General features: G+C 36.0%; 1 protein-coding gene across 4 annotated transcripts in view; it reads left to right on the top strand.

Moving 5' to 3' along the window:
- The first annotated feature begins 233 nt into the window (after positions 1–233).
- LOC308642398 (asparaginyl-tRNA synthetase-like) overlaps positions 234–28,000 on the top strand; it is an 88,045-nt gene continuing 60,278 nt past the window's right edge. For all 4 annotated transcript variants that reach the window (XM_081281275.1, XM_081281277.1, XM_081281273.1 and 1 more), the window contains exon 1: positions 234–324. In XM_081281275.1, coding sequence (XP_081137401.1) covers positions 317–324 — 8 coding nt within the window. In that variant the 5' untranslated portion in view covers positions 234–316. The remainder of the gene's footprint in view (positions 325–28,000) is intronic.

Raw genomic sequence — 28,000 nt, forward strand, 5'->3', positions numbered from 1 at the left:
TGGTTTTTGTGTTTTAAAAATATGGGGCAAAATTTACGTGACTTTCGTATTTTCTAAATAGGCATTTTCTCTTTTAGATACGTGCTGAGAACCACCTTTATTTTCTTGAGAATGATCAGTCCTTGCATAGGTTAAATTGCACTGATTTTTAGTTCTGGCATGTGTGTAAATGTGAAAAGTAAAGCAAAATATGTAATAGCTTTCTGTGGCTTATGTTTTTCCTTTGCAGCCTTCAAGCAAAATAAAGTTACCTGAGGAGAATTTCTTCAATGTTCCTGCTTTCTTAACTGTATCAGGACAACTTCATCTAGAAGTGATGTCAGGGTACAGAATTTTATTTTCTATTTTCCTTGTGCTGATAGTGGTTTGGGTGATGGGAAAATAGTGCTTCCCTTCCCAGTGCTCATACCTAAAAATTGGAATTAGCCTTTATACTCTACTTGAATTTACCAAAAGTATATTTAGATTGACAGTTTGACAAAATCCAGGGTTCTTGGTTTAAAAAAAAAATCCACATTAGTCTAGACTTTTGTTTTTAGTAAATATAGAACACTGAAAATGTGAATTTGGGATTTTTTTCTTTTTACTAATCCATGTAATCAGACTTTAAGTAAAATTAATAATATGTATTGGAAATAAGAACAGTTCATAATTCATACCTGAATCAGGTATTAAGCTGTTTGACTTAGAAAAAGAAAGGTACCTGAAACAGATAGAAGGAAGCATTTTTTTTTTTTTCAACAAGTGGTTTAAATAAAGAGAATTTACCCATGGATCCATTGTGAGACCAATTAACAAGTCTTTAAAATAAGATCAAAAAAATTAATTTTAGTCACTGTCAGCCCTCTAGAAAATCATTGTATTTCTTTGGGCTCAACTTCCTTTTCTTAAAACAAGGGATTAAGCAAGAAGATCTTTAAAATCCTGTCTAAATCTTATGTTCTGTGATTATAGTTTATTTCTTTCCTTTTTTGGAGGGAGGTTATTTTGTTTTGTTGGTATTGAAATTGAACTCATGGGCACTTTACCACTGAACTTTTAAAATTTTTTTATTTTGAGACAGGGTCTCATCAAGTTGTTTATAGCCTCACTAAATGACTGAGGCTTCCCTTGAACTTGGGATCCTCCAGCTTCAGCCTCTTGAGTAGCTGGGATTACAGGCATTTAGCTACCATACCCAGTTGTAAGTAGTTTCTTAATGTTGACCAATAAGTACTGCTTTTCCTATATGAATCTTTGTTTTCTGAAATAGGGATTGGGCCTTAATAGTCTTTTCAGAAAATAGCTTGAGTGAAAAGAATCTTTGTGTTCCCCATTGTTTAAAAATGCACAAGTGAAAAAACTTAAGGGAAATGTAATAAAATAGACTGCATGTTTATATCTATACATACTTTAGGGCAGGATGGAAAGTCAAGGGTAGAACAAAGATGATCTTGAAAATAACATATACTTGAGCTGGAAGTTTGCTGGGGCCCCTTCGGCTGTGGCTCTCAACACTCTGCCCTTTTTATTTTTATTTAGAGACAGGGTCTTGTTAAGTTGCTTAGGGCCTCACTAAGTTGCTGAGGTTGGCTTTGAACTTGTGGTCCTCCTGCCTCAGCCTTCTGAGTTGCTGGGATTACAGTGCTGGGGATCAAACCCAGGGCTTCCTCACACATGCTAAGCAAGCACTCTTGAAGCCTAGTGTTAAAAACTTCATATTGGGGGAACACCGGGGGCGGAGAGAGCGACTAGGGCAGCGCTGGCTGTGGAGGCCGCGGCAGAGAGAAGCGCGGGAGCCCGAGGCTAAGACACACCGAAGAGAGCGAGCCAGCACCCCACCATCATCCCGAAACAGCGAGAAGAGGAAGATGGCGGCGGGATGTGAGTAAGCCTCTCCCTGCTCCGCACCCCGCCGCGTCTGAAAAGCTGAGACAGACAGCTGCGACTCAGCATTAAGCCATCCGGCTGAGGCGGCTGGTCAGCCCTTCTCATCCTACGGAGGTGGATGCCTGCTGGGCCTTCGTGGGTAGTGGCCGCAGGGTCCAGGCGGGGCTTGGGAAAGACAGGGGGACCCGCCCGTGGCGTTGGTCGCCCGGCAGGGGGAGGCGAACTGTCGCCGTTTGCGGGGGACACCACTGTGGCGGAGGGCTGGTGTCTCAGGGCTGCGGCGGAGGAGATAACTTCATTGAAGCCTGCTGCTACAGGTGTGTGGACCCCTGGCTTTCCCTCTCCACGCATCAGGGAAACCTTAAGGGCCCTTCCCAACTCTCCCGTGAGTGCTACAGCCAGCCCGAGGGAGGCAGAGGTGGTGTGGGACTGCCGCTCCCGCCAGGGCTGACTGCTGAGGTCTCTTGCACCAGCTACGGGGGTGTAGCTACCAGAGCGCAAGTAAAATTCGCTGAGGATTCTCAGTCCCAAGCTCTACAAACTTAGGGTCTGAGGGAATGGCAATCTGGAGGAGTGAGCTCAGTCGTTCATGAAAACAGGGCTCCCGGGAGCAGCAGACCCGGCCTGTAGCCAGTATTGTGGTGAGAGGGGCCTGGCTAGAGGAAAAGTGGAAGTGATTGGACACAAGAGGAGGCCATAGGCACTCAAGATTGGAGACTCGCCCAGTCTGGGAGGAGCTGCTGCACAGTGATTGGTTCCCGCGTACTGACTGGATAGACTTGACCCGCCACCTAGTGGAAGAGAAGTTAATCAAACTCTAAGACGGCATTTATTAGTTTTTTTTTTTTTTTGATTGGGGTTTTTCTTTCATCTTCATTTTTCTATCTTGTTTTTTTTTCTTTTTTCTTCTTCTTTCTCTTCTAGCTTTAATTTTAATATTTTTTAATTATTATTATTATTTTTTAAAATTTTTGTTCTTTTTTAGTTCCTATTTCTTTCTTCTTTTGTCTTTTCATTTTTCTTATCCCCCCTCCCTTGAATTCTACCTGCCTACTCTCATTCTCCTTAGTGACTTCTTCCCTTCCCTTCTAATACCTTTCCTCCCAAGCATCAAATAAATTTATAGGAATAAACAGTAACTCAGCAGTCAAACAGAACAAGAAGCAACATGAGCAGCTTCAAGAAACAAGGAAGAAAAGGAGTACAAACAATGCAGGACAGCCTAAATATTCAGGAGGACCTAGAGTCATCAGAAAAATGGTCATATAAAGACCTCAAGGGACACCTTAGACAGATGGAATGGAATCTTAAAGAGGATACAAGACAGCAAATTCAAGCAGCGAGAGAACACATTGAGAATGAATTACATAAACAGCTAGAAGAAGAAGTTAAGCATCTTTATCAGGAGATAGAGATTATAAAAAATAATCAAACAATAATTCTAGAAATGAAGGAAACGATAAACCAAATTAAAAACTCAATTGAGAGTATCACTAACAGAGTGGAGCAAGTAGAAACCAGAACGTCAGATAATGAAGACAAAATATACCATCTTGAAAAGAGTCTAGCCAACTCAGAAAGGCTGGTAAAAAAACACGAGAAAAACATCCAAGAGCTATGGGATAACATGAAGAAACCAAACTTACGAGTCATCGGGATAGAAGAGGGTACAGAGATTCAAACCAAGGGAATGAGAAACCTGCTGAATGAAATAATTACAGAAAACTTTCCAGAAATAAAAAAGGAAACAGATATACAAATTGAAGATGCATACAGGACACCGAGCACACAAAATCACAGTAGACCAACGCCAAGACACATTGTTATGAAGATATCCAATATACAGAACAAAGAGAAAATATTAAAAGCTACAAGAGAAAGGAGACAGATTACATTTAGGGGTAAACCAATATGGTTAACAACGGACTTTTCATCACAGACACTGAAAGCAAGAAGGTCATGGAACAATGTATTTCAAACACTGAAAGACAAAGGATGCCAACCAAGAATTCTGTATCCAGCAAAATTAAGCTTCAGGTATGACAAAAAAAAATAAAGATCTTTCAGGATAAACAAAAGTTAAAAGAATTTGCAGCCAGAAAACCAGCATTGCAAAGCATTTTGAGCAAAACACTACACGAGGAAGAAATGAAAAACAATAACCAAAACCATCAGTGGGAGGTGCCTCAGTAAAGATAGAGGGCGAGGGGAAAGATAATCACGGAAAAACAAACTAATTTTTTTTTTTTAAAAAAGGATAAACAATCAAACATGGATGGAAGTTCAAACCATATATCAATAGTAACTCTGAATGTTAATGGCCTAAACTCTCCAATAAAGCAACATAGGCTGGTATCATGGATTAAAAAACAAATCCAACAATATGCTGCCCCCAGGAGACACATCTGATTGGAAAAGACATACACAGGCTGAAAGTGAAAGGATGGGAAAAAATATACCACGCACACAGTTCTCGTAAGCAAGCAGGAGTGGCCATCCTCATATCGAATAAAATCAACTTCAAGACTAAGTTAATCAAAAGGGATAAAGAAGGTCATTATATACTGTTAAAAGGAACCATTCACCAACAAGACAACAATTATCAATATTTATGGACCAAATAATGGTGCTGCAACATTCATAAAACAAATTCTCCTCAAGTTCAAGAATCAAATAGACCACAACACAATAATTATGGGTGACTTCAACACACCTCTTTCACCATTGGACAGATCTTCCAAACAAAAATTGAATAAAGAAACTATAGAACTCAATATCACAATCAATAACCTAAACTTAACTGACATATATAGAATATATCAACCATCATCAAATAGATATACTTTTTTCTCAGCAGCACATGGATCCTTCTCAAAAATAGACCATATATTATGCCATAGGGCAACCCTCAGTAAATATAAAGGGGTGGAGATAATACCATGCATTTTATCTGATCATAATGGAATGAAACTGGAAATCAATGATAAAAGAAGGAAGGAAAAATCCTACATCACATGGAAAATGAACAATATGTTACTGAATGATCAATGGGTTACAGAAGACATAAAGGAGGAAATCAAAAAATTCTTAGAGATAAATGAAAATACAGACACAACATATCGGAATCTATGGGACACAATGAAAGCAGTTTTAAGAGGAAAATTCATCGCCTGGTGGTCATTCCTCAAAAAAAGAAAAAACCAACAAATAAATGAGCTCACACTTCATCTCAAAGCCCTAGAAAAGGAAGAGCAAAACAACAGCAAATGTAGCAGAAGGCTAGAAATAATTAAAATCAGAGCAGAAATCAATGAAATTGAAACAAAAGAAACTATTGAAAAAATTAACAAAACTAAAAGTTGGTTCTTCGAAAAAATAAATAAGATCGACAGACCTTTAGCCATGCTAACGAAGAGAAGAAGAGAGAGAACTCAAATTACTAACATATGGGACGAAAAAGGCAACATCACAACAGATGCTACAGAAATACAGAAGACAATTAGAAATTATTTTGAAAACCTATATTCCAACAAAATAGAAGATAGTGAAGACATCGATAAATTTCTTAAGTCACAAGAGTTAACAACAAGAATCAACAAATGGGACTTAATTAAACTTAAAAGTTTTTTCTCAGCAAGAGAAACAATAAGAGAGGTAAATAGGGAGCCTACATCCTGGGAACAAATCTTTACCCCTCACACTTCAGATAGAGCCCTAATATCCAGAGTTTACAAAGAACTTAAAAAATTAGACAATAAGATAACAAATAACCCAATCAACAAATGGGCCAAGGACCTGAACAGACACTTCTCAGAGTAGGATATACAATCAATCAACAAGTACATGAAAAAATGCTCACCATCTCTAGCAGTCAGAGAAATGCAAATCAAAACCACCCTAAGATACCATTTCACTCCAGTAAGATTGGCAGCCACTATGAAGTCAAACAACAACAAGTGCTGGAGAGGTTGTGGAGAAAAGGGTACACTTGTACATTGCTGGTGGGACTGCAAATTGGTGCGGCCAATTTGGAAAGCAGTTTGGAGATTCCTGGGAAAGATGGGAATGGAACCACCATTTGACCCTGCTATTGCCCTTCTTGGACTATTCCCTGAAGACCTTAAAAGAGCATGCTACAGGGATACTGCCACATCGATGTTCATAGCAGCACAATTCACAATTGCTAGACTGTGGAACCAACCCAGATGCCCCTCAGTAGATGAATGGATAAAAAAAATGTGGCATCTATACACAATGGAGTACTATGCAGCAATAAAAAATGACAAAATCATAGAATTTGCAGGGAAATGGACGGCACTAGAGCAGATTATGCTTAGTGAAGCTAGCCAATCCCTAAAAAACAAATGCCAAATGTCTTCTTTGATATAATGAGAGCAAATATGAACAGAGCAGGGAGGAAGAGTAGGAAGAAAAGAGTAACATCCATCAGTGACATGAGATGGGAGGGAAAGGGAGAGATGAGGAAAATTGCATGGAAATGAAGGGAGACCCTCATTGCTATACAAAATTACATATAAGAGGTTGGGAGGGGAATGGGAAAATAAACAACGAGAGAAATGAATTACAGTAGATGGGGTAGAGAGAGAAGAAGGGAGGGGAGGGGAGGGGGGATAGTAGGGGATAGGAAAGGTAGCAGAATACAACAATTACTAATAGGGCATTATGTAAAATTGTGGATATGTAACCGACGTGATTCTGCAATCTGCATTTGGGGTAAAATTGGGGGTTCATAACCCACTTCAATCTAATGTATGAAGTATGATATGTCAAGAGCTTTGTAAAGTTGTGAACAACCAAAAAAAAAAAAACTTCATATTGAAAAAAAAGAGAAAATAACATATACTTAAATTGTTTTTTACTTTATCTTTGAGACAGAAGTTATTTGATAATTCCATGTAGTTTTACCAGATTACTATCCAGAAAAATTGTTATCATAATAGCTCTACAAGACTAGGATTTGCAGGGCTGGCTGATAGTCGGTAAGGTGATGTCAGTCATATCTTAGAAAGCTTCTTATGCCTGTGAAAGTATAATTTTTAAAAATTAAAACCATCACTGATACAAATATAAGTGAACATGTATCAAAGACTTTATTTAATTAGTTAATTGCTTAGGGAACAATGAAGTAGGCTGTTCCAAATAGCACCTAAGGAACTCCATATTCATAGGCAATTTAACATCTGGTGGAATAAGATTTCTAAATTAGTTACAAACTGGTTGATGTCCTACAGACCAGTAGATCCTAGCCATGGGGATCATCTCTTCTCCCTGAAAGAAATGGCTTTCAACTCTAAAGGATAAAACTTTAAGTTAACAAGTAGCTTCACTTAATCTAGAATATTTAATTAGTAATAAGTAGAAGAATAGAGCATGTACATTCCCCTAAGTGATTAAATAACCTTTGAATGGGTGTGAATCCCCACATCATATTGAAAGGACATTGCTGTTTTGCCTCCACATTTTTTAATTGGTGCATTAGTTGTATCAATTAACAATGGGATTTGTTGTTACATATTCCTTTGTGCACACAATACACAGTATAACAATATAATTTGACCAGTATCACCACCAGTACTTCCCCTCTCCCTCCACACCTCCTTCCCCAGCTCCCTTTCCTCTTCTGATCCCTTGGATTTTCATGAGATCCACCCCTACCTTTCTTCACCTTTTTCTCTCTAGCTGCTGCAGATGAGAAAAAACATACAACCTTTAACCTTCTGAGTTTAATTTATTTTGCTTAACATAATGGTTTTTAATTCCATCCATTTTCTTACAAATAACAATTTCATTTTACTTTAGGACTGGATAAATTCCATTGTGTATATATATTCACTGCATTTTCTTTATTCATTTATTAGTTGATCGACATCTAGGCTGGTTGCTTAGTTTGGCTGTTTGCTGCTGTAAACATGGGTATGCATGTATCACTGTATCACTGACTTTAATTCTTCAGATTAAATATCAAAGAGTGGTATAGCTGGTTCATATGGTGGTTCTATGCCTAATCTTTTGAGGAACCTCCATACTGATTTTCATAGCGCTTGTATTAATTTACAATCTAACCAACAGTGTAAGAATGTTCTTTTTTTCCACATCCTCTCCAGCATTCATCATTATTTGTATTCTTGATTACTGCAATTCTGATTGGTGTGAGATGAAATCTCAGTGTAGGTTTTGTTTGTTTTTTTTAAGCACTGGGGATTGAGCTCAGGGCCACTAGACCACTGAACTATATCTCCAGCTCTATTTTGTATTTTATTTAGAGACAGGGTCCCACTGAGTTGCTTAGCACTATGCTATTGCTGAGGCTGACTTTGAACTCTAGATCCTCCTGACTTAGCCTCTGGAGCTGCTGGAATTATAGGCGTGTGCCACTTTGTCCAGCTCAGTGTAGTTTTGATTTGCATTTCCCTAATTACTAATGATATTGAACATTTTTTCATATATTTGTGGTCATTTGTATCTTTGCAGAGGTGTCTGTTTAATTCACTTACTCATTTATTAATTGGGTTATTTAATTTTTTGGTGTAAAGTTTTTTGAGTTCCTTATATATTCTAGATATTAATCCTCTGTAAGAACAGTAATTAGCAAAGGTTTTCCCCCTTTCTGTAGGTTCTCTCTTCACATTCCTATTTGCTTCCTTTTCTGTGCAAAAGCTCTTTAATTTGAAAGACGTCACTTTTTATACCTTTATTTTGTTTATTTATTTTTATGTGGTACTGAGGATCAAACTCAGCGCCTCGCATATGCCAGGAGAGCACTATACCACTGAGCCACAACTCTAGTCCCAGAAATCACTTTTTAAAAGCTGTCTACCTTTTTGCTTTATGTCCAGTGTTTGGATAACTTTTTTTAACCACCTTTCAGTATTCATTTCTTTATAAGGTACCCTGTTGATAACCAGAAATATTATAACAGGGGAAGATGTAAATTTACCAAATACTTATTTCTTTAGTGTGATATTTGAATATATTAAACATGCCTCTTTTCCAGCAAAGTGACCTGAACTACAAAAGAGGGTACAGTGAAACTTAACAGAGTATTAAACTGGTGAATTATTAGGTCTTATTTTTATAATGTGTTATGAGGTTTTTCTGATAATGTCAGTCATATGTTCCTAGTTTAATAAACATAGTTCTGGGACTATTAATATAAAGTATATCATGTTTCTGAATAATGCATGATTTAATATGTAGTAAGAGATTGTTGGTCCTTTTCCCCTCAGCTTTGTTTTTTGTTTAATTTTATTTTAAAAGACTTTTAAAATGGTATAAATGGTAGTTAAATTTAGAAGGTTAGCATTTTCCAAAAGGTCATCTATGTTAGTTTGGTGGGTTTAAGGCTCCATTTTGAAGTTAATTTTTAAAAAGTTTTTAAAGTAAGCATTCTGTTTCAGAATAATTTTAGATAACATTCAAAAGTTGTAGAGGTAGTACACATTTTATATAGTACCCCCTACCCACTTTCCCCCATTACCATGGTGCATCTGTCAAAACTGAGAACCCATTATTAGTACATTACTAGTAACTAGTAACTAAATGCCAGACTTTATTTAGATTTCACCAGTCTTTCTATTAATATCATCCTTCTCTTTTCCAGGATTCAGTTCAGGGAACCATATAAAGCTTAGCTCTCTTGTTGCCCAAGTCTCTTCCAATCTGTGACAGTTTCTCAATCTTCTTCTTTATGACCTGTTTGTTGAATGTACCCTAATTTGGGTTTCTTTATTTTTCTCATGATTAGACTGAAGTTATTTTGGTTTTTGGAAAGAATGCCACAAAGACAAAGTGTTCTTCTCATCGTCTCAAGGAATATGTGATATACATATGGTGATACCTTACTTACTTGCAGTAGTGTTTGTTTTGTTTCTCCCCTGAAAATACTTTATTCTGTGGAAATAAGTCTCTAGGTCTTATCTCCTCTCACTGGGGATGGGAATTGGAGGGTGGGAGATGGAATTAACTGCCAATTTGTAGAGGGGGAATATTTGAAATTCTGTATGGAAGACTGGTTATCTTCTCACTTTTGTTTATTAAGTTCATTTACATCAGAATGGACTCATGTATATTTATTTTATAGTTGGGTTATCATTCAGTACTGTGTTATTTACTTTGTTGCTTAAGCCATTTTCACTTTTAATTATTGAAAACTCATGCAGATTGACTCTTGTGTCCCTTTGGCATTCGTCTATCCTGTCAATACTTCCTTATTCTCTGATGTCACAGGATGCCCCAGTTTGTTGTTGTTTTGTTATTGTTTCTTAGGTTTGCTTACCTTTAAGCATTGTTTTCTTTCCTTTCTTTCGCTTTGCTCCATCCTCAACTGCTTCTCTCTTTTCTTTCAAGAGTTGTCATATATACACTAACACATCATTATCACCCTAAGTCTGTAAGTTCACATTAGAGTTTACTCTTGGAGTTGTAAATTCTGTGCATTTTGACAAATCTGTAATGGCATGTATCTGCCTCTATAGTATTGTACATAATAATTTCACTACTCTAAAAATTCTCTCTCCTCTACCTAGTCATCCCTCCTTCCTAATCCCTAGGACCATTGATCTTTTCAGTGTCTCAGTAGCTTTGCCTTTTCTGTTCTGTTATGTAGTTGGAAATTTAGTATCTAGCCTTTTCAGGTTAGCATTGTTTTCTTAGGGAAGTAATATTAATTTAAAGTTCTTCCCTGTCTTTTAATTGCTTGATAGTACATTTTTTTTAGCACCAAATAATATTCTGTTATCCATAGGTAACACAGTTTATCCATTTACCAGTTAAAGGACATCTTTGTTATTTCCAAGTTTGGGCAGTTTTTCCAGGTTTGTTTTACCTACCCTGGCCCTAAAATCAGCCATTTCTCTAAGGACCATGGTTTCTTTTATTGGAAACCAAGATTTGATCACTGGATATACTTTCTACTACTGGGGTTGGTCAAGGGCAGTTACTGCTTTTGATTACCTCTCAGTAGATTTAGCTACGCACACACACACACAGTTTTGTTTGTTTGCTTGTTTCAGGGATTGAATCCAGGAGCTCCTAACCACTGAGCCACATTTCCAGCCCTTTTTATTTTTTTATTTTGAGACAGGGTCTAAGTAAGTTGCTTAGGGCCTCATTGAGTTGCTGAGGCTCACCTCAAATTTGTGATCCTCTTACCTCAGCCTCCCAAGTCACTCAGATTACAGGTGTATGCCACCACACCCAGCTTTTTTTTTTTTAAATGGAAAACTTATGTTTTCTTTGAATTCTTATAAGTGGAAAGCTCATTCTGAGAGTCAGTAATGCTCTAAATTGCAAATCCTTTTAATAAATGTAATAAAATATCCTATTTTTATCAATTAAAAACAGAATGAGAGTATCAGCCTCATGTATTTGAAAGAATTATTTATTGTTTCTTTTTTTCCTCTTTTTCTCTTTCTTTTCAGCAGTGATGATTTGGTTTTTGTTTTGTACTAAGCCATAAACAGGAATATTTCAAGTTAAAACTAATATTCTTGAACATTGTTGTTCAAAGTATAAATTGGTACAGTCTTTCTGGAGGAATACTTTTTTTCACAGAATTTCATTTCTGGGATTTTTTTTTCTTAACATGATTATCTGATAACTGTACAGAGATTTATAAATAAAAATGTTGAAAGCAGTTTTATTTATAATAGTAAAAAATTTCTAATAATCTAAATGTTCTTTCAAAAAAAAATGGTTAACCCACAGTAAACCAAGAAAAATAGTCATTGACATTTACCATCTGCAGCTTATGATCTTATTTAACAAATATTTTAAAGTCATCACATGAATAAATAGAGAAGTAAAACTAAAGGGGTAGTAAAAATCAACTTTATTAGGAATTTTGTAAGAACTTAAAGATAGTAAATCTAGTAGTAATTTTTATACTGCTTTATGGAGAAATAATTTACATAATATAGAATTCACAAATCTAAATTGTACAATTCAGTGGGTTTTCTCATTTTTGCAGTTGTTAAAAAAATCACTATAATAATTTTAGAATATTTTTACCACCCTCAAAAGAAACTTATTCCCATTAGCAACCACTCCCTATCCTATGCTTAGTAGGAGTCACTAATCAATTTTCTTTACAAATTTGCCTATTCTGGATATTTGATATAGATGGAGTAACACAATCTCATAATTTGTTAGGTAATTTTTTCAAAATTCATCCATGTTGTAGCATGAGTCAGTACTTCATTCCTTTTTATTGACAAATAACATTCCATTACATGAGTGTATCATATTTTGTTTATTCCACTTACCAGATAATGAGCATTTGGATTCTTTCTCCTTTTGAGCTATGATGAGTAATACTGCTGTGAACATTGAAGTAGAATATTTTGTGAGGACATGTTTTTACTCCTCTTGGATACATAGCTAGGAGGGGAATTTCTGGGTTATATGTTAACTTGATTTGTAACTATGAGCAACTCCTAGACTATTTTCCCAGTAGCTGCTCCATTTTACAGTCCCACCTACAATATATAAAACTTCCAGTTTCTCTACATCCTTGCCAATACATAATTATTGTCTGTCTTTTATTTCTACCCCGTTACAAAGGATTTAACTCAGGGCATTCTACCACTGAGCTAAATCCCCACACTTCTTATTTTTAGACAGAGCTTTCTAAGTTGCCCAGGCTAGCCTCAAACTTGAGATCCTCCTGCCTCAGCTTTCCAAGTAGCTGAGATTACAAGCATGTGCCACCATTCCCCACATATGTCTTTTTTTATTATATCTATTCTAGGAGGTATGAAATAATATTTCACTGTGGATTGGATTTGCATTTCCCTAATGATGTTGAGCATCTTTTCATGTGCTTATTGGCCATCTGTTTCTTCTTTGGAGAAATGTCTGTATAAATTCTTGGCTCATTTTAAAAATATGGTTGTCGGGCTGGGGATGTGGCTCAAGTGGTAGCGCGCTCGCCTGGCATGCGTGCGGCCCGGGTTCGATCCTCAGCACCACATACCAACAAAGATGTTGTGTCTGCCGAGAACTAAAAAATAAATATTAAAAATTCTCTCTCTCACTCTCTCTCCTCTCTCACTCTCTCTTTAAAAAAATATGGTTGTCTTTTGTTATTGAGTTATGAAAATTTTTTACATATTCTGAATACAAGTCCCTTATCAGATAAGTTATTTGGAAATATTTTTCCCCATTCTGTGGGTTGTGATTTTACTTCTTGATGTTGACAAGCTCAAATTTTCATCCTCACATTTCTGGGTTTTAAAAGCACCCCAGTGACTCTGTGAGCCCAGCCAATACAACTTACTATTCATCACTTCCATTCTGAACCTGGAAAATATACTAGCTTTCTTTCTTTCTTTTTTTTTTTTTTCTTTTAACCATGGATTTACCCTGAGCTACATCCCCAGTCATTTTATTTTTTATTTTGAGACAGGTTCTCTTTAAGTTTCTTAGGGCCTGGCTAAGTTACTAAGTTACTAGTCTCAATTTACAGTCCTCCTACCTCAGCTACCCAAATTGCTGGGATTTCAGGTGTGCACCACTGCACCTAGCCTGTGCTTAATATTTTGACTTTATATTTCAAAACATATTCAATAGTTCTATTTCCTTATTACTTCTGGTACTTGCATTCACATTATTAAAATGGTATGGTCCAAGTTCTTGTTGAAAATTATTGCATGATGCCAAATAACTAATTGGGTGAAAAATACTTTTTTGTCCTTTGAAAAGTGGTGTTCATTTAACAGTTCTTGAGAAAATTCATTTAGGTAACCATTATCCAAAGCCTCATCATATATGAGTTTTCACTTACATAATTAATTTTAACATCTTTATTAGTGAATAGATTGTTGCTGTCTATTTGCATTCACTTGCTGATTTGTCTAATAACTGGGGTGTTATTCTTTATCATTTTTTCTCTTTGGTATTATTAATGAAAAATAAAATATCTGAATTTCCAATTGTGTTCTGTGAAAGCTACAAAAAGTCTAGTTATTGTATATTCAGGTTTTTCTTAAACTTTCTTGAAATATGACATAATATTTTGTGTAAGGAAACTGAAGACAATAAAGTGGTAATAGTTTATCTCACTATTACATCTTCTTAAGCATCCATCATTCTTCTATAATTAGTAAATTATTTTATTTACTTTTATTTTAATTATTTTAACATACTAGGAGCAATTAATGAGTAATGATGAAGTCATTCCTAAAATCATGAACTAGTGAGATGTTTCAAGATATAAGAAAAATAACATTTCTAAAATCCCTTATGTACCTTAGATCTATGAAAGGATTCAGTGGGATTTATTCTACTTTTAAAATCCTAGAGATTTCTGTATTTTCTAGATGACCTCTTTAGTGGCTTGGATTGTGTCCCATAAAAGGATAAGTCCTAACCTGTGAATGCAGTCTTATTAGGGATAGAGTTTTTGTAAATGAAGATGAGATTATATAGGATTAGGGTGGGCCCTAAATTAAGGCTAGTATCTTTTTTTAAATTTTTTTATTTGTTTTAATTAGTTATACATGACAGTAGAATGCATTTATGTACTTTGATATACATAGATGGGATATAATTTCTCATTTTTCTGAGTGTACATGTTACAAAATCACATTGGTCATGCAGTCGCATATATATATATATATATATATATATATATATATATATATATATCTATCTGTATGTTTCCTTCCCCCCTCCACTCCCCTCCCTTCCCTCTACCTAATCACCTAATCTAAGGTAACTCTGTTCTTCCCTAGTTTCCCACCCCCTTAATTGTGAATTAGCAGCCACATATTGGAGAAAACATTTGGCCTTTGACTTTTGGGGATTGGCTTATTTCACTTAGCATGATATTCTCCAATTCCATCCATTTATTGGCAAATGCCATAATTTCATTCTTCTTTAAAGCTGAGTAATATTCCATTGAATATATATACCACATTTTATTTATTCATTCATCTATTGAAGGACACCTAGATTAGTTCTATAGTTTAGCTATTGTGAATTGAGCTGCTCTAAAGATTGACATGGCTGCATTACTATATATACTGATTTTAAGTCCTTTGCGTATAAACCGAGGAGTGGGATAGCTGAGTTAGGTTAAACAGAGGTTCCATTCCAAGTTTTCGGAGCAATCTCTATACTTCTTTCCATGGTGGTTGTACCAATTTGCAGTCCCACCAGCAATGTATGAGTGCACCTTTTTCCCACATCCTCGCCAACATTTATTGTTGCCTATATTCTTGATGATTGCCATTATTTGATTAGTGTGAGATGAAATCTTAGATTAGTTTTGATTTGCATTTCTCTGATTGCTAGAGATGTTGAATACTTTTTCATATATTTATTTTGAGTTCTTTATATATCCTAGAGATTAATGCTTTTTCAGAGGTACATGTGATAAAGATTTTCTCAAATTCTGTAAGCTCTCTTCTCACATTATTGATTATTTCCTTTTCTGAGAAGAAGCTTTTATAATTTGAATACATCCCATTTATTGATTCCTGATTTTACTTCTTATGCTTTAGGGGTCTTGTTAAGGAAGTCAGATCCTTGGCCAACATGGTGAAGAATTGGGCCTACTTTTTCTTCTATTAGGCACAGGGTCTCTGGTCTAGTGCCTGACCCACTTTGAGTTGATTTTTGAGTAGGGTGAGAGGTTTAATTTCATTTTACTACATATGGATTTCCAGTTTTGCCATCACCATTTGTTAAATAGGCTATCTTTTCTCCAGTGAATGTTTTTGGCACCTTTGTCAAGTATGAGATAACCATATTTATGTGGGTTTGTCTCTGAGTCCTGTATTCTGTACCATTGGTCTACAAGTCTAGTTTGGTGCTAATACCATGTCATTTTTGTTACTGTAGCTTTGCAGTATAGTTTAAGGTCTGGTATTGTGATGCCTCCTACTTCACTTTTCTTGCTAAGGATTGCTTTGGCTATTCTGGGTCTCTTATTTTTCCAAATAAATTTCATGATTGCTTTTTCTATTTCTATGAAGAATGTCATTGGGATTTTAATAGGAATTGCATTAAATCTGTATTACGCTTTTGGTAGTATGGCCATTTTGACAATATTAATTCTGCCTATCCAGAAGCATAGGAGATCTTTCCATCTTCTGAGGTTTTCTTCAATTTCTTTCTTTAGAGTTCTCTAGTTTTCATTTTAGAGATCTCTCACCTCTTTTGTTAGATTGATTCCCAGGTATTTTATTTTATTTGAGGCTATTGTGAATGGGGTAGTTTCCTAATTTCTCTTTCAGTGGATTCATCACTGATGTATAGGAATGCATTTAATTTATTGGTGTTGATTTTATATCCTGCTATTTTGCCAAATTCATTCATTAGTTCTAGAAGTTTTCTAGTGGAATTTTTTGGATCTTCTAAATATAGAATCATGTCATTAGCAAATAATGATAGTTTCAGTTCTTCTTAACCTATTTGTATTCCTTTAATTTCTTTCTTCTGTCTAATGGCTCTGGTTAGAGTTTCAAGGATTAGGTTGAATAGAAGTGGTAAAAGAGGACATCCTTGCCTTGTTCCAGTTTTTGGAAGGAATGCTTTCAATTGCTCTCTATTTAGAATGATGCTGGGCCTCCTAGCTTTGAGGGTCTGGATTAAGAAATCTGTTGAGATCCAAATTGGTTTCCCCCTAAACATAATTTGATTTTTTTCTCTTACAGCCTTTAAGATTTTATCTTTATTCTGTTTATTAGTCATTCTCATTACAATGTATCTTGGTGTGGGTCTGCTGTAATTTTATATATTTAGGGTCCTGTAAGCCTCTTATATTTGATTTTTCCATTCCATTTTTTAAGGTTTGGGAAATTTTCTGCTATTATATCATTGAAAAGATTGTTCCTTTGGTTTGTATCTCTGCTCTTTCATCAATTCTGATAACTCTTGGTCTTTTCATGTTATCTCATGTTCTGTTCATGGTTTCTTTTCATCCTCTCTGCATAGACAACTCTACTTTCAAGATTATATATTTTATCTTCATTGTCTGAGGTTTTGTCTTCCACGTGATCTAGTCTGTTGGTGATGTTTTCTATTCAATTTATAATTTGGTTTATTAGTTCCTTCATTTCGAGGATTTCTGCTTGGTTTTTTTTCACAATCTCTAACTCTTTATTGAAGTGATCTTTCACTTCCTGTATTTTTATTTATTTATTTATGTTTTGTAGTTGTAGATGGATAGAATGCCTTTATTTTTTTTATTTTTATGTTGTGCTAAGGATCAAACCCAGCACCTCTTACATGCTAGGCAAGCTCTGTACCACTGAGCTACAGCCCCAGCCCCTCACTTCCAGTATTTTTTCTTTTATTTCACTCCTTATACTATCCTTTAATTCATAGATCAGTTTATATGCATTCTGAACTCCTTCTTGGACATTTCTTCTACTGTGTTATCAGTGGCTTCTGTCATTGGAGCATCTTGGTTTGTTTGGGTCGTTTTATTCCCTTGTTTTTTCATGTTGTTCATGTGTTTTCCCATCTAGCAGTATGGATCTAAGGCAGCACAAATTCTACCTGGTAGATCTATAGTGTCCCTGAAGGTTTCCAGTTCCTTGCCTTTAATGGTGAGACCAATAACAACAGTACCCAGTATAACAATATATAGCCTTAAACCTAATAGCTCCCACTAAGGCGTCTACTGCTTTCTCACATTAAGCCAAAATGATGAGTTCAATTAACTATCTATAGTATAAACAGAAAATTTGCTAAAACAGTTTACAATTTCAAATGGTGGACAAGAGAACAGAAGTAGCATAGTACGCAATTTTGCAAGGGAGGAAGAGAGAAGCTAGAAGCAAAGATTCACAGGATGAGTGGAAGAGGAGCCAACAGAGATTGGCTGTTGGTTGGAGAAAAGTTGGAAAGAGAATCCAAGAAAACAGATAAGTGATAGGAAGAATACAAACTAAGAGAAAAAAAATAAAGATATAAAAATAAAAACAAAAATGCAAAACACCATTCATATATCCTTGTCCTCCATATACTGATGCATAAAAAACACCCAATAGGTAGATACAAATACGGTAGAGATGTTAGTGAATAGGAAAGTAAAATATAATAAATCTTGATGGAAAGTCGAACTGTCTCTGTCAGCATTCAAAAGTTTGTCAGCCCTGTCTCTGACATCTCATGGGATCACCAGGCCCAGATCTGCCCTCAGAGATCCAGTCACTATCCCACCAATCTGGGCTTCAATACCTCAGGCTCAGATACAGTGCAGTCCCAAGATCTCAATGCTACTCTTTTTTTTTTTTTTAAGAGAGAGAGAGAGAATTTTAATATTTATTTTTTAGTTATCGGCGGACACAACATCTTTGTTTTGTATGTGGTGCTGAGGATCGAACCCGGGCCGCACGCATGCCAGGCGAGCGCACTACCGCTTGAGCCACATCCCCAGCCTCAATGCTACTCTTATTTGCAGAGAGACCACAAGGGATACACTCATGCAAAGGAGCAAGCCTGAGATTCAGCAGCAAGCCAGGGGCCACCAGCGCTCCTGCAGGAAGACCCCAGGCACCTCCCAATCTATAGGCATCCCTGCACTGGACTTGCAGGTCCCTGCTGGAGTCCCCAGACACATGCTGTTGTGGTGGTAAACCTGCTGGTACTCTGGCCCCAGGCCCTGGTCAGCGCCCCAAGATGGTTGCAGCCCTGTGCAACCAAACCTGGAGACTGCCCAAGTAGCAGTCCTCTAGGCAGTGGTAGCAGCGGTAGTGGTGGTGGTTGGTGGCAGCAGGTGGTGGGTCAGCAACAGTGGTGCTGAAACAGTGTCTGCAGCAATGGCTGCAGTGGTGGCTGCAACTGAAGCTGTGAGGGAAGTGTTACCAAGGCGATCTCTAGGGGGCAGCATCAATATGCTTCTGGGCAGCAGTGTGTGCAGCTGCATGGGCAGCAGCATCCAGAAAGAAGTCCTTCAGGTGACCTTGGGGAGGCAGCAGCAATGGTAGTAGCTGTGCAGGCAGCAACTGATTGGAGAAGAGACCACCAACCGTCAGCAGTAGCCACCTCAGAGATGGGATTGGAGGTACCATGGGCAGTGCCCAGAGAAAAGAAGGCTAGTGTTTATATAAGAGAAAGAAAAGAAAGATTTGGATACAGAGACACAGAGGGGAGAAGACCACATGAATGTATAAACAGAGGTTGGATTGATGCCACCTGAAATTAGGAAGAGGCCGGAAAGAATTCTTTCCTGGAACCTTCAGAGGGAATATGACTCTGCCAACATCCTAATTTCAGACTTCTGTCCTACACAGCTGAGGATATAAATTTCTGTTGTTTTAAGCCACCCAATTTGTCATGGCAGCCTCAGGAAACTAATGCAATCTCTAAGAGTATGTGAATCATGAAATTTTATTTTTTATAAATAATTTGAAGTGCTCAATAAAGAAACTCAAAACTTTAGAATTGGGTATAATGGAATCTGGCAAAATGCTTAGGGTTAAATTATGATTAATCTGTATGTTGGATTACTGTACAGCCTTTAACATTGGTGAGAAAGTCTGACTGATGGCACATGTCTGTAATCCCAATGGCTCTGGAGACCAAGGCAGGAAGAGTTCAAAACCAGTCTCAGCCACTTAGCGAGGTCCTAGCAACTTAATGAGACCCTGTCTCAAAATTTAAAAAATGTATAAAGGGAGCTAGGAATATGGCTCAGGGGTTGAACACCCCTGGGTTCAATCCCTGATACCAAAAAAAAAAAGAAAAAAATTGTGTTTGATAAAGCTTTATAGCATGTATTTTAAAAAGTCATCATGGTTCCAATTTTTAAAATTGTGCATATGTGTAGAGGAAAAAGGTAGAATGAATGTACACCGATATTCAACTTGTAAAAAGTGGCTTTATATGCTAAATTTTTGTTTCCTTCCTTGAATTTGTCTTTTCCAGATTTGGAAAATTAGCATTTGTCACTTTCTAATCAGAAGAAAGAACAAAAAAATAAAATAAAATAAAAATAAAACTGTTTCTATTGGAAAGGAGTAAATTAGCTTGGGATTTGGGCTGATTTCACTCAATTTTGATTAATTAGTAGGTTTGTGATTGGTATGAGCAATCCTCAACTCATTCCCTTGGGTTTGTTCATTAATTCAGATATACTGAGCTCAGAAGCCATGAAACATTCATATCTAGTATGCTCTATTAGATGGCTTTGGTGAGAATATCAACATGTGTACCTGAGTTAATCTGAGTTACTCTTATAAGGGTACCCAGCTGCCTTCCCATCTGTTCATGTCTCTTTCTCATTCTTCATCCACTTGGTACTTTGTTCATTTATACTTATTTGATTATCAGTACCTTTTTGTTGTGATTCATGCCTACATTTTCATGCATATCTCTCTTCTTATGCTCTACAGCATTAAACTTCTTTTTCCATATCTGCACATTCCTAAAGGCTCAAATGAAATATGCCTTCTTGACACCCTCTGTTTTTTTTCTAATGGAAATTATTTTTCTTAGCCAGGCGTGGTGGTACATGCCTGTAATCCCAGCAGCTTGGGAGACTAAGGCAGGAGGATTGCAAGTTCAAAGCCAGCCTCAGCAAAAGTAAGGTGCTAAGTAACTCAGGAAGACCCTGTCTCGAATTGAAATACAAAATAGAGCTGGGGATGTGGCCCACTGATCCAGTGCCCCTGAGTTCAATTCGTGGTACCCCCTCCAAAAAAAACTATTTTTTTCCTGCTCTTTTAATGTGCCCCCCTATTTCATGTCTTTAAAAACAAACAAACAAAAAAAAAACCTTCCTCTTGTTTTTAGTGTTTAGCCAATTTGGAGGTTTTTTCATATATGATTTTCTCATAGATTATAAATCCCTTGACAACATTTTTCTTAGTTCTCTATCTTCATAATTCATAGTTAAATAGTAGATACTCAGTTTAATTACTGTTAAATTGGATTCATGAAACATGAATTCTCATTCTTAATACTTTTCTCTGTTTCTACTATAAGGTTGAACTAACTGTAATAGTTCAGAATAAGTTAATCATTCCTTTTCCTCTTTTCATGGAGATGCTATTGCCATGAGACTGAGATCTTTAATTACCCTATTCCAAATTTTTCTATTCCCATAGCTTTTGCTTCCTTTCCTGATTGTATATGAATAATCCTGAAGCTTCTTTATGCTGATCTCCTGATATTGGGACCTTGAGACACAGAGATTTCTTCTTTTAATGTATTATTTATGTTAAAAATGCACCCAATTTAGATAGATACATGAATTAGAAGATGTTGGTATAAGTGACCCTGAAATTAATTCATCATTACCTTGCCAATATTATATTTTTGTATAATATAACCAGAGGATGAGCATTTCAGGGAGATTGATTAGCAAGGGCAGAGGCTTTTTAGTAGGCATTGTTAGCTTTCTTGAGTTCAGGTACAGAGAATGCAGAGGTTTGGGTTAAACGGGTTGAATGTTGCTAAGTAAATTTAATGGAAGTAGGTAAGTTCTGAAGGTTATGATAATGGTGAGGAAGTGGTAGAGGAATGCAGGGTGATGCAGGAACAAAGGTGCACTTAAAGAATTGGTGGTCTTCTTGAATTGTTGGTGTGGAAGGGCTAAAGTGAAAACCTGGACAACTATAAGGTGTTGGTCAAAGAACAGTATTGTGAAGTTCGTATCTCTAACATGGACTCTTTGCCAAACTATCAAACTATAAATTGAAATTACTCTTTTTTGTTGTTTTTTTTTTTCAATTGATGGTTGTACAAGCTTCTCAAATTCAACTCCTTTAATTCATTATCATAGTCATACACCTGTTTTTCCTTCTGAATTATTTGTCTCAGGAAATGGCATTACTAACCTTCCAGTTTTGTCAAACCAGATTATATGGAAATCATTCCAAATTGTTCTATTCCCATAGCTTTTGCTTCCTTTTATTAAATCACTTCTACTTCCCTTTGCTCCAGCTGTCTTAAACTGCATGTAATATTCTAAGCACATCACCCTGTTTCACGTGTGTGTGCTCCTTTTCGTAAATTCATCTGCTGCCTTGGCTGTCCTTTCCCCATGCTTTTGTCTAGCTTAACTACTCCCACTCATCAGTGCAAACTCAACCTAAAAATGATTACATTCAATACTCCATCACCACCATCTCCTCTTTCTTGTTTAAATGCCCTCTTTCTTGTTTAAATGGTTACCTATTTTATTTCAGTGAAATCATTAACTTATTTCTCTAGCTTGGACTTTGGGCTTTTGAATATAAGGACTGAGTCTTATTTGATTTTATAACTATTACTTAATACAGAATAAAAGCTACCTATTGGAAAAGGATTTCTATCAACTATCAAAAATATCAAAATTTTCTTTTTTTTAAGTAAAATTTTTTTTAATTTTTTTTTATTGTTGGTCATTCAAAACATTACATAGTTCTTAATATATCATATTTCACAGTTTGATTCAAGTGGGTTATGAACTCCCATTTTTACCCCATATGCAGATTGCAGAATCACATCAGTTACACTTCCATTGATTTACATATTGCCATTCTAGTGTCTGATGTATTCTGCTGTCTATCCTATTCTCTACTATCTCCCTTCTCCTCCCCTCCCCTCCCCTCCCCTTTTCTCTCTCTACCCCCTCTACTGTAAATCATTTCTTCCACTTGTATTATTCTTCTCTTACCCCCAAAATTTTCATAATAAGATTATCTTCCCATTAGCCTGTAAATTCTGCTAACTCTATCTTGTTCTTCTTTGTCTCTGTTTTATTAGTACCACATTGCCTGGTTCAGGACTCAAATCAATCTCAGTTCAATTTAGCATTTATTGAAAACCAACTGTGTGCTAAGCACTAGGCTAGATGCTGGGGTATAGAGATGAATAAGATAGATGTTATCCTAGCCTTCATGACCATATGAGGAAGATGGACATTAAATAAGAAATTAGAAGTGAGGTAGTCATTATAAAGAAGGTTGTCCTAAGGGCAAGAGCACGTGGCAGGGAACTTCACCTTGTCTAGGTTGAATTGAATTGAAAGGCAACATTATCAGTAGAATGATTTTATCTAAGTGCATTGTTAAATGTCACTTGCATTTTATTACCACTGGCTATTAAATTTGAGGTGGATTCTGTTGCTTTTGTATGCTTAACACAAAAGAAGTTCAGTTAATTCTCTTCCCATTATTATAGAGCATTTCATGAAATAAAATCTGTTATCCTAGTGTAAGTTATTTGTTTTGGCTCTGGAAATGTCTTTTGGTACTTTGATCATGTGAGGCCCATTATCTTTTAATAAATTATATTTAGCCAAGTCATCAAAAGCTAGAAAACTGTGTAACTTTTCTGTCCTGTTTTCCTTATCAACTTCAGAATACATAGACTCTTTCATTAAACTTTATATGAAAAACTTGTGACTTTGTATCCTGTCTGACTTTAGGAAAACTGCCAGGATAAAGAAGGATCTGAATATCATGACCTAAGGAAATAATTTAAGATTCTAGGCATGTTTATCATAGGGAAGACAGAGGGGAGACATAACTTGATAGGTGTTAGAGTGTATTTGGTAGGCTTCTGAGAGAGCCTTGTATGCAGACAAGTAAATGATTTCTTTAAGAACAATTTTATTGAGATATAATTCACATACCATAAAATTCACTCTTTAAAAGTATACAGTTCAGTAGTATTTGCTGTGTTCACAAAGTTGTGTAATATCATAGTCATCTAACTTTACAACATCTTCATGACTCCACTGAATGTGGAGTTTATCTACATGTTTCTCCCCACTGTAGTGAGGGTTCAATTTCTGTCCTTTTGCAGTTGCTAATAAAGTGACCATTTATCCAAAAAAAAAAAAAGAAAAGAAAAGAAAAGAAATCCTATACCCATTAGTTGTCACTTTCCATTCCCTCATGCCCCCAGGCCCTGGCAAACACTAGTGAATCACAAACACTGGGAATGGGACCCAGCAATCTGTGTCTTAACAATCCCTCTAGGTTCGATACTAATTATGAGAACTGCTGCTTTAGAGAAAGACTGGTCCCTGGTTGCTGGTAACATCTGGCTTACAGCCATTCTGGTGGGAAGAGTGAAGGAGACTTGATTGTTTTATGTGGAAACTGTTCACTGAATCTCCAGTTCCCCCACCCCAGTGTCACCAGGGTTCTGTGTGCAGGTCACTTCCCTTCAGTTGCAGCATACTCTCTCTGTATTCCAGATAACAGCTTCCATGCTTTGCTACATTGCTCATCATTCAGCCATCTGTTTGCTGTCCTTCAAAAATTTATTTAGATCCCTTGTATACTGTTTCTTCCTTTTAAATGCTTTTTAAATTATCATTATTTAAGGCTGTCTCAGAAAGGAATGATTATAAGTATCTATGCTTAATTCCTTATTTTAACTTAATTTTTACTATCTTGAATGGTATTAATTTTCTTCTTGTTACTGGTTAGCTTACACACTATTTGCATGATGATTTAGTGTCTCTGAATACTGTGTTAACTCTAAAGTGTCTGCATACTGGCTTTGGAAGTCCAGACACAGAGTGCTGTACCCATTTCTACTATGGAATTCCTTTGTGAATGGGAATACTAACCTGCCTTTTCTCTGCTTCAAATGCCTGGGATAATAGCTCCGTTTTTCTGTTATTCAGCACACTGAGGTTAGGTTAAGCAGAAAAAAATATATATATCTAAAGGAGTGAGTGCATTTTAAAATAAGCAAGTTTTATGTGAGGTTTGTATGTGTTTGTTTTTACTTCCCAGCCAGTCCTTTGAGTAGTGGTAGAAACAAAACTCTTAGAACTCATTGTGCATGAAATGCAATACCCATTGGTGCTGTCTAGAAGCAGATGCAGGTTACTATAGTGAGACATGAAATTAATCTTTAGCAATCAGATCAATATGGACAGTGATTGGAGCTATAAAAAGCAAAGCTAATGTTGTTACTTCTTTCAATTACTGCTTAACCTTGTCCAAGTTCTGTTTTGCTCTGATAGTTTTAGTTACTTTTTAGGAGAAAGAAAAAAGAATCTGTTTGTTGCCTGTTTGCAGAATTTAGGTCAGATTGAGAAAAGAATTTTTGTCATTTTGAGTTTTTTTTTTCTCGCCTGTTTTCTTCTGCTAAAAATAACTATGGTTACTCATTTACTCAGCAGTAATTTGGGTCTTCAGCTAAATGGTGTATAACTGTGTTGGACACTAAGAAGGACATTAAAAATGTTGAATGTTCCCATTGATGGGGATGGGGAGGGTTACTCGTGCTGTTGTGACAGTTAGGTAGCTATTAAGATAATGTTATCCCTGTCAAAAAGTACCGATCTTGTCCCCCCAAAATGGTTGTTAATTGAAGTGAATGCAGTCAGGGAAACTTAAATTGGAATTCTGGCTGCTTTATCTCCTAGTTTTATAAGCTTACTGTCTGAGCCTACCCTTTCTAATCGATTAAAATAAATTATAGAGAGCTATTGTGAAAATTGGACACCAAGTAAAGTGTTTTATCACAGTGTGGGCAGTGATTTTAGGTGCAGTGGCATGTTGGTTGACACAGTGATGATGGTAGTGATGAATCCTGGAACCTGGAAAACCAGGGTGAGTACAAAGAACCAGCTAAAGAGAGAAGCTAAGGTGGTGTGACTAGGTGGAAATAGCTGACAGGTGAGGCTCAAGTTGTTTTACATCAGTTAACAGAATTGGAGTTGACATGAAGCAAAGGTTAAGCCAGCCAGGATTCAGGACTCATTAGAAGGTTTAACCAAACCAGAGCCTGGAATGAAGGAAGGGGTGAGGACACAGAAATCAGATACCTGTGAGAGTTTGAAGACTAAGTCAGAATTAAACTAAGAACTAAAAGCAGATTAGGGCATAATCGTTTTTTTTTTTTTTTAATTCATTTATTTATTTGTTTTGGTGCCAGGGGTGCTTAACCATTGAGCCACATCCCCAGCACTTTTTATTTTTTTAACTTATGTTTTTGGTGGTGCTGGGGATCAAACCCAGGGGTGCATGCTAGGCAAGCACTCTCCCAGCTGAACTATATCCCCAAGGGCACGGTCTTTTATAAGAGCAAGTCAGAGGAGCTCCAGTGGCTCCTTATAAGAGCTAGTCAGATATGTTAGGTGTCACTGTATTCTGGATTTTTTTTTTCAAAGGAGATCATTGTTGTTCCCCCTCTAGGGCTCCTAGGGTCTGACACATCATCTTTTATATTATAATTGGAACAAAATTAGGATTTGTATGATTAAATAACAGGAAAAACAGTGTATGAATAAGCTGTTCTTGTTATATATTATTAATCAGCTTTATTGAGGTATACTTTATATACAATAAAAATGAACCCATTTTAAATATATAATTAAGTTTTTACAAATTTATAAACCTTTGTAACCATTGCCATGATCAAGATACAGAATTATTTCTATCACCCCAAATTCTTTTCTTCTCCTTTGAAGTTATTCTTCCTCCTACACCCTTGGCTCTAAACAAACCCTTGTCTGTGTTCTCTCTCAGCCTAGATTAGATTTCCCTTTTCTAGAATTTCATATAAATGTAATCATACAGTATTTATTCTTTTTGTATCTGGATTCTTTCACTCAGTATAATACTTTTATACTTATTTATACTTATTCATACTTACTTATAAATATATTTATCCAGCAGGTTGTTCCCCTTTTTTGCTGAATATTATCCCATTGAATGGGATAATAATAATCTGTTGACTTTTATTTTCTGCATTTTCATAGTAAACATTCACCATTTTAAACATTATAAGTGTACAATTCAGTAACATCAGGTACATACACAGTGTTATGCCATTTACCACCACACACACACAAAAGCTAATGAATGTGTATTTGTTTGAGTAGGTAACACATACACATATAAAAACATCTCAAGCATTTCAAGAGTGTTCCTTGTGTGTCTGTTACATCTGGTTGGTTAGTTGTATTAAATCCTGTTTCTTCTGTCTAGCTCATCTATACATTATTAAGAGAGGGAATTGAAGTCTCCAGCTATTATGGTTAGTCTCCCTTCAGTTCTGTCAGTATACTTTAAATAATTTTGATGGGCTATCATTAGGTGTGTAAATGTTTATAATAGTTATATCTCCTTGTTGTATTGGACCTTTTATTAATATAATAATGTCCTCAAAAGATACATATATACATGACCCAACACTCTTGTAATCTTTTTGGATTTAAAGTGTATTTTGTTTGAAATTAGCATAGCTACCCCCGGCTATGCTTGGGGTACTATTTGTATGGAATATTTTTCCATTCTTTCACTTTCGGTCTGTTGGTATCTTTGCAGCTAAAGTGAGTTTCTTGTAGACAGCATACACAGATAGTCCCTGACTTGTTTGCTTATGTTTTTTCACCTTGACAATGGTGCAAAAATAACACACATTCGGTAGAAACTGTACTTGGAATGTTGAATTCTGGTCTTCTCTTGGACTAGGAGTCATTGCTCTCTCGAGGTGCTAGGCAATACCAATGAGTTGTAGCTCCCAATCAGCCATGTGATCAAAGGGTAAATAACTGGTACTCTACAGTGTTTTGTGTTGCCAGCATTTTCTGGATATAGGCATTCAATAAATTATGAGATATTCATCACATTGTTATAAAATAGACTTTGTGCTAGATGATTGTACCCAGTTGTAGGCTAATATAAGTATTCTGAGCATATTTAAGGTAGGATAGGCCAAACCATGATGTTCAGTAGGTTAGATATAGTAAATGCATTTTCCACATATGATATTTTCAACTTATCGCGATTTTATTGGGATGTACTAACCTGATCATTGTAAGTTGAAGAGCATCTGTCATACTTTTTAAAAATCTATTCTGCCTGTAACTAATTGGAAAAATTTAAAAATCCATTCTGTTAATTTCTGACTTGATTAAATAGTTTAATCCATTTATATTTAAAGTAATTGCTGATAAATAGGCACTTCTATCATTGTACTATTGTTTTCTACATGCCTTAGAGAATCTTTGTCCCTTATTTTCTGCATTACTGTCTTGTTTTGTATTTAAAGTTTTTTAATAGTGAAATATTTAAGTTCTTTTCTTGTTTGCTTTTGCATATTTTCTATGAATATTTTCTTTGTTGTTACCATGGGGATTACATTTAATATCCTAAACAATGTGTATCAATCTAATTTTAGTAACAGAGACTTTGCTTCTGTA

This window comes from Spermophilus citellus, assembly GCF_964194105.1.
Source record: "Spermophilus citellus genome assembly, chromosome: 2".
Classification (NCBI taxonomy): domain Eukaryota; kingdom Metazoa; phylum Chordata; class Mammalia; order Rodentia; family Sciuridae; genus Spermophilus; species Spermophilus citellus.